Source organism: Anas acuta, chromosome 1, assembly GCF_963932015.1.
Source record: "Anas acuta chromosome 1, bAnaAcu1.1, whole genome shotgun sequence".
In the NCBI taxonomy this organism is placed as follows: domain Eukaryota; kingdom Metazoa; phylum Chordata; class Aves; order Anseriformes; family Anatidae; genus Anas; species Anas acuta.
In genome coordinates, this window is record NC_088979.1 from 4,109,564 (window position 1) to 4,124,259 (window position 14,696).

Genomic DNA, 14,696 nt, shown 5'->3' on the forward strand with positions numbered 1-14,696 from the left:
GTTCCTAATGAGATAAATCTCTTCCAAGGAGTCTGAGAGAACTATTTCCTAATGAAATAACTTCTTTTTCACAGATCCATGAACACACAAGTTTTCAGGTTTTAACTGTTACATTACAAGGTACAGCAAAGTATCAGTGCTGTGAGCACTAAATTGTACCTCTCCCATGACATGGTTTGATAGAACAGACTTTTCCTAAGTAATGACAAAGGAAATCTTTGTCATTAATATAAAAGAACATAATTTAACAGTGCTGTCAAAGGACTCATAGCTTCAGCAAGTTAGAATATAACATGGACGTGCAGGTCAACATATCTAGCAGAATGGACCTCTAAGTCCATTTCTAAATGTCCATTACTATTTCTAAACTGGTCCTGCATACAGACTTGATCATCACTAACACAATATAGCTAGGCACATACAATACTCTACGTTCCACAAACAGTGCTCTTCAAAGCATTTGAAGAAAAGGTGATACAAATAAAGTTTATCCCTTCCTCTCACCCGTGTTGGGGAATAAAGGGAAAAGATCACCTTGACTCCAAAGTGCTTCTGAATATCAACGCAGCAGGGTGGCTCAGTCTTCCCAGATTTACACCACCATAATCTTGCTGCTCTGATTTCTCATAGCTAGAGTCACTGATGATTCATTATTCCTGTGTTTGTTAACTGCGTTGGAGTGACTAAGAGAATTAAATACATGAATAGGACTTTCTGAGGGGGGAAGAAGTCCTTTATGTGAGTTTCTAACCGAGGCACATGAAAGCACTGCTGATACTGTGAGATGTTCACAAAGATCTCACATCTGCCATGCATAGGAGAATACGGAGCAGGGAAGCATTACAAAAAGTGGATTGATTTTGAACCAGACAAGAAAAGATTATCAGAGTCAAAGGAGACAGTCACCAGAGTAAGAAATTATTTTAAGATTGGTGGTAAAACAATCTTCTCTTAATGATCTGTACAGCAAAGACCTACTGTAATTAGTACAATTAAAAACAATGTTCAATGGCAGTTTTCTTCAAGGTAAGACATATTGCCACTTGAAATAGGACTTAGAAGACTAGACTTTCCTTCTGATCTTAAAATATTGATAGAAGATAAATATGTTTCGCTGTTGTTCCTCCATTGGCAGTAAGAAAGCACTAACAGATGCTCCAGCAAGTCTTAATAGACAGTGGTTGAGCTCTGACATGAGTGGGACACGGCTGAATGCAACATGTGAGGATGGGAACAATAGCTTGAGGGAACAATAATCAGTAAGAGACCTGCAGAAGTGTTGCAGGACTGAAAGGGAGGAGCAAGACATCAACTGATCCCCGTAAATTACGAGAACCTAGTGTCCTGAAAAATGCTAACTCCTAAACGACCTCCACAGCATTTTGCAATGGTGGGTATCAAGAAACCTTTAATCAGATGACTTCTGTAAGATGGAAATTAAAAGTCACCTGCCAGAGCTCCTGTTGCTTCGATCTGTACAAATAAAGGAGCGGGCTGCAGTTAGACCTTGGGTTCTCACCGCTGCTCAGACCAAAGAAGTGACCTTGCAGTCATCCCTGGATTCATACGGAGGTGGCTGTTCAGCACCTTTATGTTTCAGCCTGGCTGTTTATATGCCTCACTACTGCACTAATGTGGCTATTTTTTAAGAGTGAGAATTGATAAGCCACCAATAGAAATTAATTAGACTGATGTGCTGTCAGTTCCAATGGCATCCAGGATGGAGGAGCTCCCTCTAAAACCAGCACATCTTTAATATTAGGCGCCTCTTTTCCTTTTAAGCATTACCGGTGTTAATTAAGCTTCAGACTGGAAGACTCCATTCCAGCTCTAGTTGGGGCTTCTTGGTTTAATCATGCTGATGTTTGCTCTTGAAACTTGCCCTCCAACTTCGAAACAGTTCTGTATCTTGTCTGATTTACTGGTTTATTGTAAAGCTGTAGGAAAGACTCAGCAGTAAATCAGGCTCACCCTTGACAACACAGGATTACTGGGAAGGGATTTCAACCAGAAAGATGTTAATAATTAAGAAAGCCAAAAGGGCATGAGTAATTTAGTTTTGAAAAATGCACGCCATGAAGCTAGCCAAGTAAAAACTATGTACTTTTTAATGTTTCAGCTGTTGCTAATCTTTCCAGAAGAGGCCATGTATTATAAGAGACGATCGTTATTCTTAGTATGTTGCTAACCTGTTACCCACTTGCAGAACTCACTAAATATAATGTGTCTTTATTTTTGGCCATAAAGGTGAGTCAAAAGGCTCAGAGGAGGAATGACAGCTACAGAAGACTTACTAAAAAAAAATTATTGTGCCATCGAATGGGCATATCGGCACTGAAGGTCCCTGGACACAGGCTCTGCAGACTGATTTCTTATCTCTTCTACCCCCCTGGTGCTTATTTTCTACCTTTTGATCCAGCCTTCTCCAATACCAGTTGAGATGGAAAGGAGGAGTCCTGGGGTTTTGAAATGCAGAACATTGAGGTGTGGGACATCTACAGGAGGTTCTGGTCACACTGCCAAGTGCTGGCCTGTCCCCACCTCTGTGAATCCCACCACTATTACTCTGCAAGGGTACAAAAAGTGGCCCTATTTCCTTGATCTAAGGAGGATATCATTTTTCCTCCTGGTTCAAGTCAAGTCAATCATGTTTTACTGATGCTAAGCAATGAGAGAAAACTACCTACCACTGAACCATCCACCGATCTATAAGCAGTGGTTCAAGAACAACTGACGCTTGCTGCATGAGACTGAAGACAAAAATCTCATTTAAACTGTGGACGTTCCCTTACCATTAATATTTCTTTGTCTGTTCAAAGTTTTCCCCTATCTGCGTGTACCTGGACCTGCTTTTAGGCTGAGATGGAAACAAGAAACATGAGATTGTACATCCATCCAGAGCAGTGAACGCAGTAGGGCAACCATGCCATACAACAAGAGCTTTACATGGCAGAGACTTCACTCTAACTATTCACCGGGCAAGTATTTTGGCATATCTGTCCTCCTTCATCAGCTTCTCACAGCTGCTATTTCTGATTGCTCACAACCTGAAAAGGAGGGCAACGCTATGGAAGAAACTGATTTGTTCAACCTGATTTCTTGGTTTGTTTAACCAGCAAACATATGATGCTGTGTGGTGTCAGCACTGTGTTGCTGTTAGTGTCAAATCAGCCATGCAGAAGGATATTTGTGTCCAACTCAATCATATTTACTGTCAGATTGTTGTTTTTAACTAGATGTATACTATTTCAATATATTTAGAAAGCTAAGTGCATTGTGGCACTGTCTATTTTTATTTTAAAGTCCTAAATTAATTTAGCTCGTTGCTCTGATTAATACAACTCTGATTATTTTAAGATATCATATTACCTCTGGTCCACAGCAGTTCAATATCATTTCTTCCCAGCTGAGAACAAACCTGGGTCCTAGACTTGTTTTACATTTCAAAAATAGGAGCACAGAGTAGGATTTTTTTATAGTGTAAATTAATGCAACATCGCTAATTTTAGTAAAAATTGCTGATTTATGCATCCAGAGGCTTTGAGGTCATAACATTTTTCTATTTATATATATATTTATGTAGAATTACTCAAAGTTCCCATGTAAGACTTAGCAGTCACGGATCAAAACTAGGCAGACTCCACACAGAAAGTGCACTCACCTGCTTGTTACAAAACAGATCATAGACATTTAATTAAAACACATCACTGTACAGGGCTCCTGATGCATTCACAGAAAATTGGTTTCCCCCTGACTTGCCTTACCTGGGTTAGGAGGGGTGAGGATGAGAGATGATTTGGAGGGGAGGGCAGGGACGAGGGGAGGGGTGGGAACACTGATACGATGTTAACACAGGGTCACAGCACTTACGGAGGTATTTCCTACCTAAATGACTGGAAAGTTCACCCTTCCAGACATTAGGGAGCACTTTGGTGATGATGAGGAAGAGATGCAACCTCAACACAGCATGTTCACGGTGCATTTTTAAAAAGAAAACACAAAGACAATAGGAAAAATAGGAAGGAAGAGCATACCTTTCACTACCTTATCCAGATAGTGAGCTTGGGAGATAAAAGACAGGACATTTAAGGTAGGATTGAATAAGTGCATTGCGGCTTACTACGAGACTGTGCAGGTGCTAGAAAGGCAAAGGAGAGTTTGCTGTGATACGAAAAGAAAAATCTTGATTATGAGGAGAGAAAAAAAAAAAAAAAGAAGGGTGGAGCACAGCCCTCCTCAGTCAAAGAGCTCAAGAAGGCTACGTTTAGGCATCCAGTCGTCTTTGCTCATTAAGACCAGGAAGAGAAACAGGAAAGTTTAATATATATATATATTTATGTAAGTGCTTATATATATATATATGCATATATATATTTATAAATATATATATATGTGGCAGAATATTGTAGTGTTCTGCTCATTTGCAACAATCTCCCTCTGTTTTACTGACCACTTTTCATCAGGAAAAACACCTTTTCATCAGGAAAAACAGAGTCATTTTAAAGTGCTCCACCTCACCTGATTGTCTTAGGCTTTTCCGCACAAAGATGCACAGTTCTCCTGTGGCCTTACCAGAGGATTTTCCCTGGATCTTCTCAATGGCAACGCGTTGCATTTATACAGCATCCTCTATCCCAAGATCAAATTACTTTACCAACATTAAATTAACCTCGCGGCAGCTCTACCAGATAGGCAGCTCTTCATATACTCATTCCAAGTCGGGATAAAGCAAAGAAAAGAAAGTTTTAGATGCAGTGGGAGCGGTCATGGGCCCAATTCCTATGAAATATTAATTTGGGAAATTGACTTCTAGCTGAATTTCTGGGGTCAAACAGGAAGCTGGTGGCAAAGACACGAGCAGAAGCCAGGCGTCCTGCCTCGGAGAGCCCTGTGGATGCCAGCAGGCGGCACTCTCCATCTAACAGCAGCTGGTTTTTGTTAATAAATAAGAGGCTCTGAGTTTTGCTCTTCTCAATCTGGCTACCTCCTTAAATGCTATTTCCATGCTCCTGCTCCCTCTCTCTCAGTTGCATCCTGGTACCCCTATGGAAAGCTTTCTATTCCAGGTTTGGTCACGGAGACCGACCACCTGGGAGGTCACAGCCCTTGGAAGAAATTTTTTTTCCATCCTGGGAGCCTGATGGGTCCATCGAAGCACTATTGTAAGTAAGTGGAGGCATCACCAAATCACCCCAGTACGGTGGTAGCGAGGCAGGAAGCACAGCACAGCATCCATTCAGATGGTGGCTGAAGCTTGGGAATGTATCTTTTGGATTTTAAAATCCACAGCAGCCCAACCTGCAAACTCGGACAGCAATCGCTGTGTGGATGAAGACAATGGAGGCAGCTGCCAACACCAATCATGTGAGCAATGTGTCAGATATCTTCTACTTGGACAAATAATGGAGGCCTTCTATGGGAACATTCCACACCTGGAATCCATACATCTGTACTCCATACCACTGAATACATTTAAATTCCATACAAATGTTCCGCAAATGTATGCAGCAGTAGCACGGCTCTTTCTTCTCTAAAAGTGTACAGTTCTCTTTCATGTGCTACACTTCTGGCACTAACATATGATTTTATTATCTGCTGATACTCCTTTGGAAAACCTGTGGGCATGTGGGACTGTGCTCAGAAGAAAAGCCACTTTTCCAAGGTGTCTGCACCCAAAAGCACTGCACTCAGCTCCACGGCAGCACCCGCTCCTGGAAGCCCCTCTCCTTTCAGATTCATTACTGGGGAAGCCCATGTGACTATTTTTTGGTGTGAAAGTCCTCTTATTTCCTCAGTCTGAGCTGTCTGGGTTATTTTTGTCTGAAACACACTGGGGAGGATCACAAGAAAATTTCTCTGAGCCCTGGCACAGGCTGCCCAGAGAGGGGCTGGGGGCATCTGCCCTGTGCGGGGGATGAGGGCAGCAGGAACCTTCCCCACACACTGCTGGGCTCATTTTATGTTGGGCTGCACACAGACCAAACTGCTTTGTGGGTTTAAATAGCACAAGTGACTTGTTAAAAAGAGACCAGAATCCACCTGTAATGTGCTTTGTCTGGATTCCAGCTGCTCGAGCAGAAACGGAGGGGGCACTGATTACAACCCCGGCTATTCAGAACATGTGTGATTATTTATGCAAGAAGACTGATGATGAAAGGCAAGCTTGAAGGGGCAGATTTCTCAAAAATCAAGAGTTTTGCTAAGTAAAACAAAAGCAGCTCAGTGGTGCCATAAGCAGAAGGCCATGTGGGACGGGCTGTCTGCCTGTCTGTCTAGGCTCTTGTTATTACATACATCACTAGTGGGTGCCAAGACCAGATTTTCAAAAGGAGTTAAGCGTGCAGCTTTTGCAGAGATCAGTGGGAATTAGGCACTGAGGTGCTTTGAAAGGTAGACCTGTGTGTGTTTGGAGAGCTAAGTGCTGGCCCCATAGGGCTCTGGAGAGACCCCGTGGTGTTCAGGTGCAGCGGCTGAACTTCAAGTGATGGTTTTGGTCTTGTGTCCTGGCTGTTCAAGGATGATAAATATCTCACCTCAACTGTGTACACGGGGAACCCCTTTCTGGAGTTATTTCCAAACAGCCCTAAAGAATCAAGGCTGGTAAAATATCATACAGAGAGATTCAATCTCAGTGCAAGGCCTGTGTAGGTGCAGTGAAGTCTCCCTCTGCATCTCTGAGGCAGGATGCACAGCACCAGGAGCATTTTCTGAGCCGTATCTTGAAAATCTGAGGCTGCGATGTCACAGCCCTGGGCAATTTCTGGAGCTGATTATTACACCCAGGAAATCTGCTGTGGTGCCACCCATGAATCAAATCCATAGCGTGGTTGGCCACAAAGCTGGTTTGTGATTTGTCCTTTCAGAGCCAACAATGAGAGGGCTGATTTCACCTTTGAACTCCACGTTCCTAAAACCACCATGCTCCTTGGATGTTGCTAGTGTGGTTTGGGCTGGAGTGGAAGAAAGCTGGGTTCTTGCAATGTTTCTAACTGGGGGCAAGTTTGGAGCATGTTGGAGAGCCCATCATTGGAGTCTTGCCTAATCCATTGTCACGATTTTTTTCCTTTAATATATTGGAGTAAACCAATTGAACCATTCTGCTGGGTTTCAGGCTTCCTGCAGTTATATAATCAACTTTCTGTTCTACTCTTTTGCCTGCATGTGCTAAGTTTGCTGAATTAGGATGATGAATGCATGCTTCTGCATCAATTTCCTTGTTGGGAATTAACTGGGGTTCTTCTAATGAAATCGCTGGATGTGAGCAATCAAGCTAGTATATTTGGTAACATGACTCTTTGTAGGAGCAAACCAAATTAATCCACTGGGATCAGAGTTTCCTTGTACACCATAAGAAAGAGCCTCCTATGACCTACAAAACAAAAGGATTTCTTACTCTCAAACATGCTCAACAGGAAATGGAAGAAGTGTCCTTTACTGGTATCATCCATTTCTACCATGTTACCTGCACACATGGCGATATTGTTAAAGCATCACTTCAGCAATGGGGTTTTATGCTTGTCAGTGCTAAAGCAAACGGGCCATGACACAGACATATAAGGAATTACTATCAACAGAACAAGTTGCCATGCAGGGGAATCACACAAGGACAAGGGGAATGCTTTCCACATACTTAATGTAATTCCAAGTCAATGTCCTTTCATCTGTGCCAATAGAACTAGCTTATTACTCCGTCTAAAGCTATTCAATTTTCTTGGATATTTATGACTTTGCCAAATCTCCCTTACATTCTACACATTTGTCAATGAAATATTCTGTAGGAAACACGGTTTACAGCTTCAGAGGCATGAGACTATGTACAAATTTGTTGCTAAATCACCATGCAAGAAGATGAGGAGGGAGGGGAAGTGCAAAGAAACAGAATTGCTCCAGCACTCTAAGTATTACAGGCTGATTCTGAGACCTGCACTGCAACAGGGAGGTAGCACCACACCAAATGACAGTGTGCACCATTAAAATCTCGATGCTGACTGCATTGCGGTGCTGGCCTTTCCCGTGATAACACGGACTCTTTAGACTTAGAGCGAGGAACACCACAAATAATGGGGTAAATTTAATTACCAGGAAAGATAAAAGCTTGTTCTTTGAAATCAGTCCGGGCATATCAGTGGTGTGGAGAAATATCATATAGTGAACTAGTGGCATTTTGTTTTTGCAGCAGAACTAATAAAATGGCACTGAGGGAATGAATCAAGCTTTTTTGTGCATAAATGTCTTTCACATAAAATAGTCCCCTGGATCTGGGGCCTTTTGCTGAACGCTTTTCTTTTTTTTTTTTTTTTTCTTTTAAAACCCTTTCATGAATCTGTGTTACTTTCCAAATCAAAGTGCTTGAACACAAGGCTATAAAATAATATTACAAAAACACAGCATTCCAATTAACACAGGTCTGCTCTCTTTTCATTCTAAAGTCATTTAAGAGAAGTTTTTTTAATTTTTTTTTTTATTTCCCTTCCTCATGAAAAGAAATGAAAGCTGCTAGAGATATAGACAAGAATGCAAAAAGAATGTAATGTCTAATGAGACAGAGGAAGTTTTTAGAGCTAGATATTTTTCATTAAGGGATGCATGTGGAGACCATAATGTGGTAGGGTGACATTAGCATAAATAAATGATAAGTAGAATTGAGCCACAGATATGGTTTGTACCATTACCCTAATGCTGGAATTAAAACATTGTGATCAGGCTTCATTTCCTGTCTGCCTTTGCATGTGCAAACTCACCTGGTGTTCAAGCAAAAACAGTGGATGTCTACATGTAACTAAGTTAATAATCCACACGGATAACTGTACCAAATTTTGCCCAGGTACTGCTGGCTGTTAATTTTGATGTAGTGTGATTTATATGTATCACTGCACGATGAAAGCTACATAGAGGTAAATTTTCTTATCTTTAAAAGGAGCTGATTAAAACCAAATGCCTGGAGGAGAATTCTCACTCCGGAACTCTTCTAAAGTCAACTGAATTTTTTTTCAGGTCCACACAGGCATTATTGACAGCGGAACTGGATTAACTAATTTAGTTTTCCATTAATATGTAATAAATGGTATCTGGGGAGTTATAATGCTGCTGATTTTACAGCATGATTACGGAATGGAGACAGAAGTACTTGAACGCATGACTGTCAGAAAGAAAGGAAAATGGGAAAGTGCATCAAGGAGTTAAGTGAGATGAAGAGGAAGGTAAACCCAAGCCAGTTCATTAATGATGCTGCAAATTGCTTGACATGGGAAATGCACCTCTACATGATTTCAGTATATTGTTGGTGCCTTACTACTACTACTAACAGACATGACACCAGGAGCTCAGGGTATGTGCCAGGTATGTCAGGAATGCAGAACCAAATAGAGTGGGCAATGGAGTGGTTAGAAAGGTAGCAGAGCAGAGAAGGGATACGCAAGACAGTGTTGAATACCAGCCAGAGGTCGCCTGACTGCAGTTTCCAAGCAAAGTGGTAGGGCAAATAATGGAACAAATTAACAGAAAAAACAAAACAAAACAAAAACAAACACAAACAAACAAACAAACAAAAAACAAACAAACTTGAAATCAGATGCATGTTTCCAAGAAAGCTGTTGACATAGTATGGAGAAGTCTTCAAGGCTACGGAAAGACCTTTTGAGAGAGGCAAAGTGGGATGTTTTTAAAACCATCTAGCTGCTGTTTGACAGCTTGTCCCTATGAGAACAAGCATCACATAGGTGTACTTCAGGACTGATAATAAAAAATATATATAGCTATGTCATCAACAAATGAAAGGACATTTTGTCTTGTTCCCACATGAAAATGTATGATGTCAGAACTTGAAATCCAAGAACAAAGGTGCTCATGCTACACTAAGTCACACATATTCAATTAAGCATGCGCCTTTTCTCCTTCCTGATCATCAATTATTCTTTTAAAAGTAGTCGGTTTTTCTTTCTCCCTACCAATAGTGCAGTGCTCTCCGTTCCAGCCCGGGCTGCATTCACACTTGCCATCCCGGCATGTCCCGTGCTCATTGCAGCGTGGGTGACACGCTCGCTGATCACAGGCTGTGCCCATCCATCCCTCCTCGCAGCGGCAGGTGCCTCCGACACAAATGCCATGTCCTCCGCAGTCCGCTGCACAAATCTCTGTGGGAGAGGAGAAAAGAGAGAGGAGGGGATATGGGTGGAGAGAAGGGAGAAGGGGGGAAAATCCAGAATGTTATTGTTAAGAAAAGCAGCCACACTTCACTACCTTGCCTTACAGGGCAATGAAAGGAATTCCTGGAGCTCATAACACTAATCCTTCCTGACAATAAGAATCTAATAAGTATATTGCAAAAAAAGAGGGGGACATGGATTGCAGAGGTCTGCTGTGATTGATCCTCCTATTTGCTTTCTAATTCTCTTGCACTCCTCGAGCTTTTGTGATCACCGAATCCAAAGGGTTTGGCTCTTCCAATAAGCAGAACAAAAGTCACATTTAATTAAAATCTGGTTAAGTGTGGAAGCAATGTACTGATAAACTACTGATGCTAAAGTTAAGTGCTGGCAAAGCCTGTTTATGGCTTGTTAACCCGCAGTTCTGGGGATGGGATTCATTAAATCCCTTTGCTGTTTAAAATTAATACAGAGAATATATATAGAATGGATTTCTCTTGAACTTGCACATCTGATATGTCTCTGTTCTCCTACCATCCCATTAAAAAACCCCTTCTCAGGCATTTGGAGGTACTTCCATACTCTTTTTGTGAGCTACATGAGCTGGGATTTGCAGGATGGTGCTTGTTCCCCGGTCTTATTGTAGTTAACTGAAACAGGGGGTCAGGGCTGGGTATTTTGGTACTTACCTCCTAAAAAGAAAGGAGCTAAAGGACATTGGCTTTTCAGAGGTGCTGGCCTTTCCCACCCCCTGTGAGCTCCACACAGACACACATAATATTTTGATCCAGCAGTAGGCATATAGGTAAAACCTCACTAGCCCTTGGCTTGAATTTGGGAGACTGCACTGTATTACATCTGCACTGTATGTGTCTGTATAAACTGAGATCTGAAGGAGAGCTGATACCCATGAATCAGGTGTTAAAGCATCTGGTACCACCATGACTACAGAGGACCGATTTCAAGGAAAAAATTAAAACCAAATAGTGGCATAGTGTTATACCACAGATGAAATGAAATGAATCTATTTCTTCTTCTCCAGGCTCATCACCTGACTGCTCACTCTTGATCTCTTATAAAGACTGCACTCTCCTCTTTTCAATCCTAGTGGCAATTCAGAGTATATTTCCCACTATCAGGTGTTCTATCTTGTCTCTGACTTCTGCATCTAAATTGGGTTAAACTTTCCCAAATGTTTTGTATTCGAGCCTTTTGCTTGACTGAGCCATTTATAGATTTGATAGGGTAGGGGCACAGTTCCCCTTGGGGAGAGTGGAGAGAAGATGTGAACAGACGAAACGCTGGGCTGAAAGCGCAGGAAGGGGTACCAGGGTACCCTGCAGAGCACATTTTCTCTCTGTTCCCCTACCTGGTGAATATCTCGGGCAGTGTCTGTGCCAGTTCATTCCCAGTGCCTCTCTTTGTGCCTCTAAGCATATTAAGTGCAGAATTCAGGCCTCGAGGCTGGCAGCGAAGGGGAGTCTGGTATTATACGAGACATTTACTTCGGGTCACTGGCTGCACATAAAATATTCAAAACTACTCAGCCTGCATTAACATCATACCTGACTGAAAGCCTTACTTATGTTTGCTTTAGTATTTTGCTAATTAATACCACCGGTAGCAGGAAGCTTTGGCTGCTCAGGGACTTTTGACACACTCCTGACGTGGGGCTGGCACATCCCCTTGACTCTGGGAGGAAAGTTTTGCACCAGGGCACAGGAGAGGTTTGCAAGGCCTTTGATCCCTCACACTGAAATGGACTATAAGAGTAATAACAGCGATGTTTTGCATGTCTAGCAAATGCCTTATTTTCCAAATGCAACATAAACACAATATCTGGTTCCTGCTTACTTCAGCTCAGGGCAGTGGAACTGTTTCCAGTCAGACTCCTTTTGCTGCAGTGGCTCAGATATCTCCAAATGCCCCTGAACACTTCGTTCTATATACATAAATCTCTAATGAAAGGGCTGTGGAGTTCAAATGCAGTTAAGACACTCAGACACTGTCCCATATACAGTCAAGCTTGCTTGGGCAACTTGGGTGTTTAAACCATAGATGTGAAGCAATACGTCTACAAATACTACTCGCTGCCTAAATATAACTGAATCTGATGTAAGCCTTACTGGAAGTCAGTAGAAGTTACGCTCTCAAAAGCTTAAGTCATGTCTGCAGAAGGACTCTTGAGTTGCTTTCAGAAGTTTTTTACTTTGCATTTGGCATAGAGAGATGGATTTTCACAGCTCCTAGATGTGAGGGAGGTAACATCATACTACCATGGCCATTATGAACATCAGGGATGGTGCAATTATCAACTCGCTATAGGGCTGGAGCCCAGCCGTGTGTGTTTTCTACCCTTCTCCCTAACTGCCAGACAGCACTGCAATGAAGCGTGGGCTGATCAGGGTGGTACGTGAACACATAGGATGCCTTAGCTAATGTAGCACTAAAGCGGCACTGAAAAAAAAACAAACCCTGATTTTCCTTGGCTGACCTGATGAACAAAGTCTGGGGGAGGATAAAGGAACTAGCAGATAAAAAATTGAAGGCTTGATTTATGGTACAAAATTCCAGCACGCTGAGAAGCAATGCCTTGAGAAAGTGCAGTTCGAGACTGATGGAATTTAAACCCAAATCAGAAAAGAATTGTTGTGGTTTCTGGTGCTTCTCATCAGGATTTCACTATGGGTTTACTCTAATGTTGGACTGGAGTGACTCCTCTGGTTATTGACTTGCATTCTTGATTCACACATTTTGAACTTTACACCTCAGAATTACAGCATCCCCCGAGTGGCTGGTGGTGTCCCTGCCAGCCCTGCTCCAGCAGGGCCACCCCGAGCAGGGGGCCCAGCCCCACGTCCAGGTGGCTGCTGGAGATCCCCAAGGAGGAGCCCCCAGCCCTTCTCTGGGCAGCCTGTGCCAGGGCTCCGGCACCCGCCCAGCCCAGCAGTGCTTCTTGAGGGGCAGAGGGCACCTCCTGGGCTCCAGGCTGGGCCTGGGGCCTCTGGGCCTGGCCCTGGGCACCCCTGAGCAGAGCCTGGCTCCGGCCTCTCAGCACCTCCCGGCAGTGCTGGTGGCCATGGCTGGCAGCCCCCGGAGCCCCCTGTTTAAAATACTAGATAACACATAATTTTACATGCTGTTAGTTCACCAAGCAATGTAGAAAACACTGTCTCAGTTACTTTTCATCTTCATTATGTCCCAATCCCTAGTTTTGACCTCCAGGCCTATCATTAACATGGGGATACCACTGGCACTGTCAGGCCCAGAGACATGCAGGAAAATTGGCATCTTGGAGGGCTCATCCCCCTGTGACTCCAAAAGTCCACATGAATATCTGAAGTACTTTACTGCTATCTACTTAATTTTTTATCTTCAGTATGAGGATATTAATCAGTTTGTAGCGGGTATTTTTTGATGTTCCATGTTATTTCCATTTTCACAGATAAACAAGGCATAAAGCAAAATGGTAGATCTACAGGTATATGTGAACTCTGTGACAGGCACAGGACCTCCTAGATATCCTGATATCCAGTCTTGTCTCCTGTCTGTCAGGGAAATGACAGCTCATGGTAGGTCAGGTATCTAGAGGCTGGTGGTGCAGAAAAAAAAAACAAAAAAAAAAAAAACAGGGACAAAAGGAAGCTATTTTGAGTGATATTCAGAAGCCTTCTTAGGGTTATTTAAAGGTGTGAAACCAGGATAATGGAGTGACATTCAAAAATGGCGAAGAGATTAAGAAAAAAAAAAAAAGCACTTTCTGAAAGGCAGAATCTCTGTGGAGTCATTCCTATGAAAAGGGATGGAAAACCCACTGGGACATTTACATCTTGACTGAAATATTTCTCAGGCAACGTGCTGCCAAGGCACAGCTTTGCACAGGCAGGCCAGGGACACAAAATGCTGCGTGCTCGGCAACAACCAGATCGTAGGCTAATCCAGAACTGGGACGCTGGGGACATTTGGGGTTTCATCTCCCACACAGCTGAGACCCCAGTCATGCCACCGCCCACGCAAGGGAGTACAGGCTCCAGGCTGTGAACATAGAACTCGTATATAATGGATATATAAGGTGGTTTTGCATTCCCAGGCCCCAAAAGCTGTAATAAAGAACCTCAGCTGTGAAAAACACTTGTGAAGGAAACTACTTACGACAGTCTCCTTAAAATGTAGTTTAATTATTTCTGACAGGGAACCAGGGAGCCAGGAACTCTCAACTCTAAATCTTCCATTTAGCTGCCAGTTTAAAGATAGATGGGAACCATACAATATAAATAGCCTTACAACACTCATCCTGCTCTACGCCTCAGCCCCCTATAACAAGGTGCTCTTAAATGCTCACAGATATCTAATAGGTGATTAAACAGTCGGAGGAGCTTTTACTTTTTTTTTTTTTTGGTGGCACTCAAAGAAATGATCAGAATGGATTTCAGATTAAGTTTTCACTTAAATCCAGGTCTTTCCAGGCATCTCACAGAATCTCACACGGCTAACTTACAGAAGAGGGCCGGTGAATCGTTGCTCCGTCATTCAGTCCCAGGGACAGAATTT

At 42.7% G+C, this 14,696-nt stretch overlaps 1 protein-coding gene across 15 annotated transcripts in view; it reads right to left on the reverse strand.

Moving 5' to 3' along the window:
• TENM4 (teneurin transmembrane protein 4) overlaps window positions 1-14,696 on the reverse strand; it is a 1,646,934-nt gene that overhangs the window by 116,904 nt on the left and 1,515,334 nt on the right. For all 15 annotated transcript variants that reach the window (XM_068654787.1, XM_068655360.1, XM_068655430.1 and 12 more), the window contains one exon: window positions 9,948-10,133. In XM_068654787.1, the coding sequence (XP_068510888.1) occupies window positions 9,948-10,133 (186 nt within the window). The remainder of the gene's footprint in view (window positions 1-9,947; window positions 10,134-14,696) is intronic.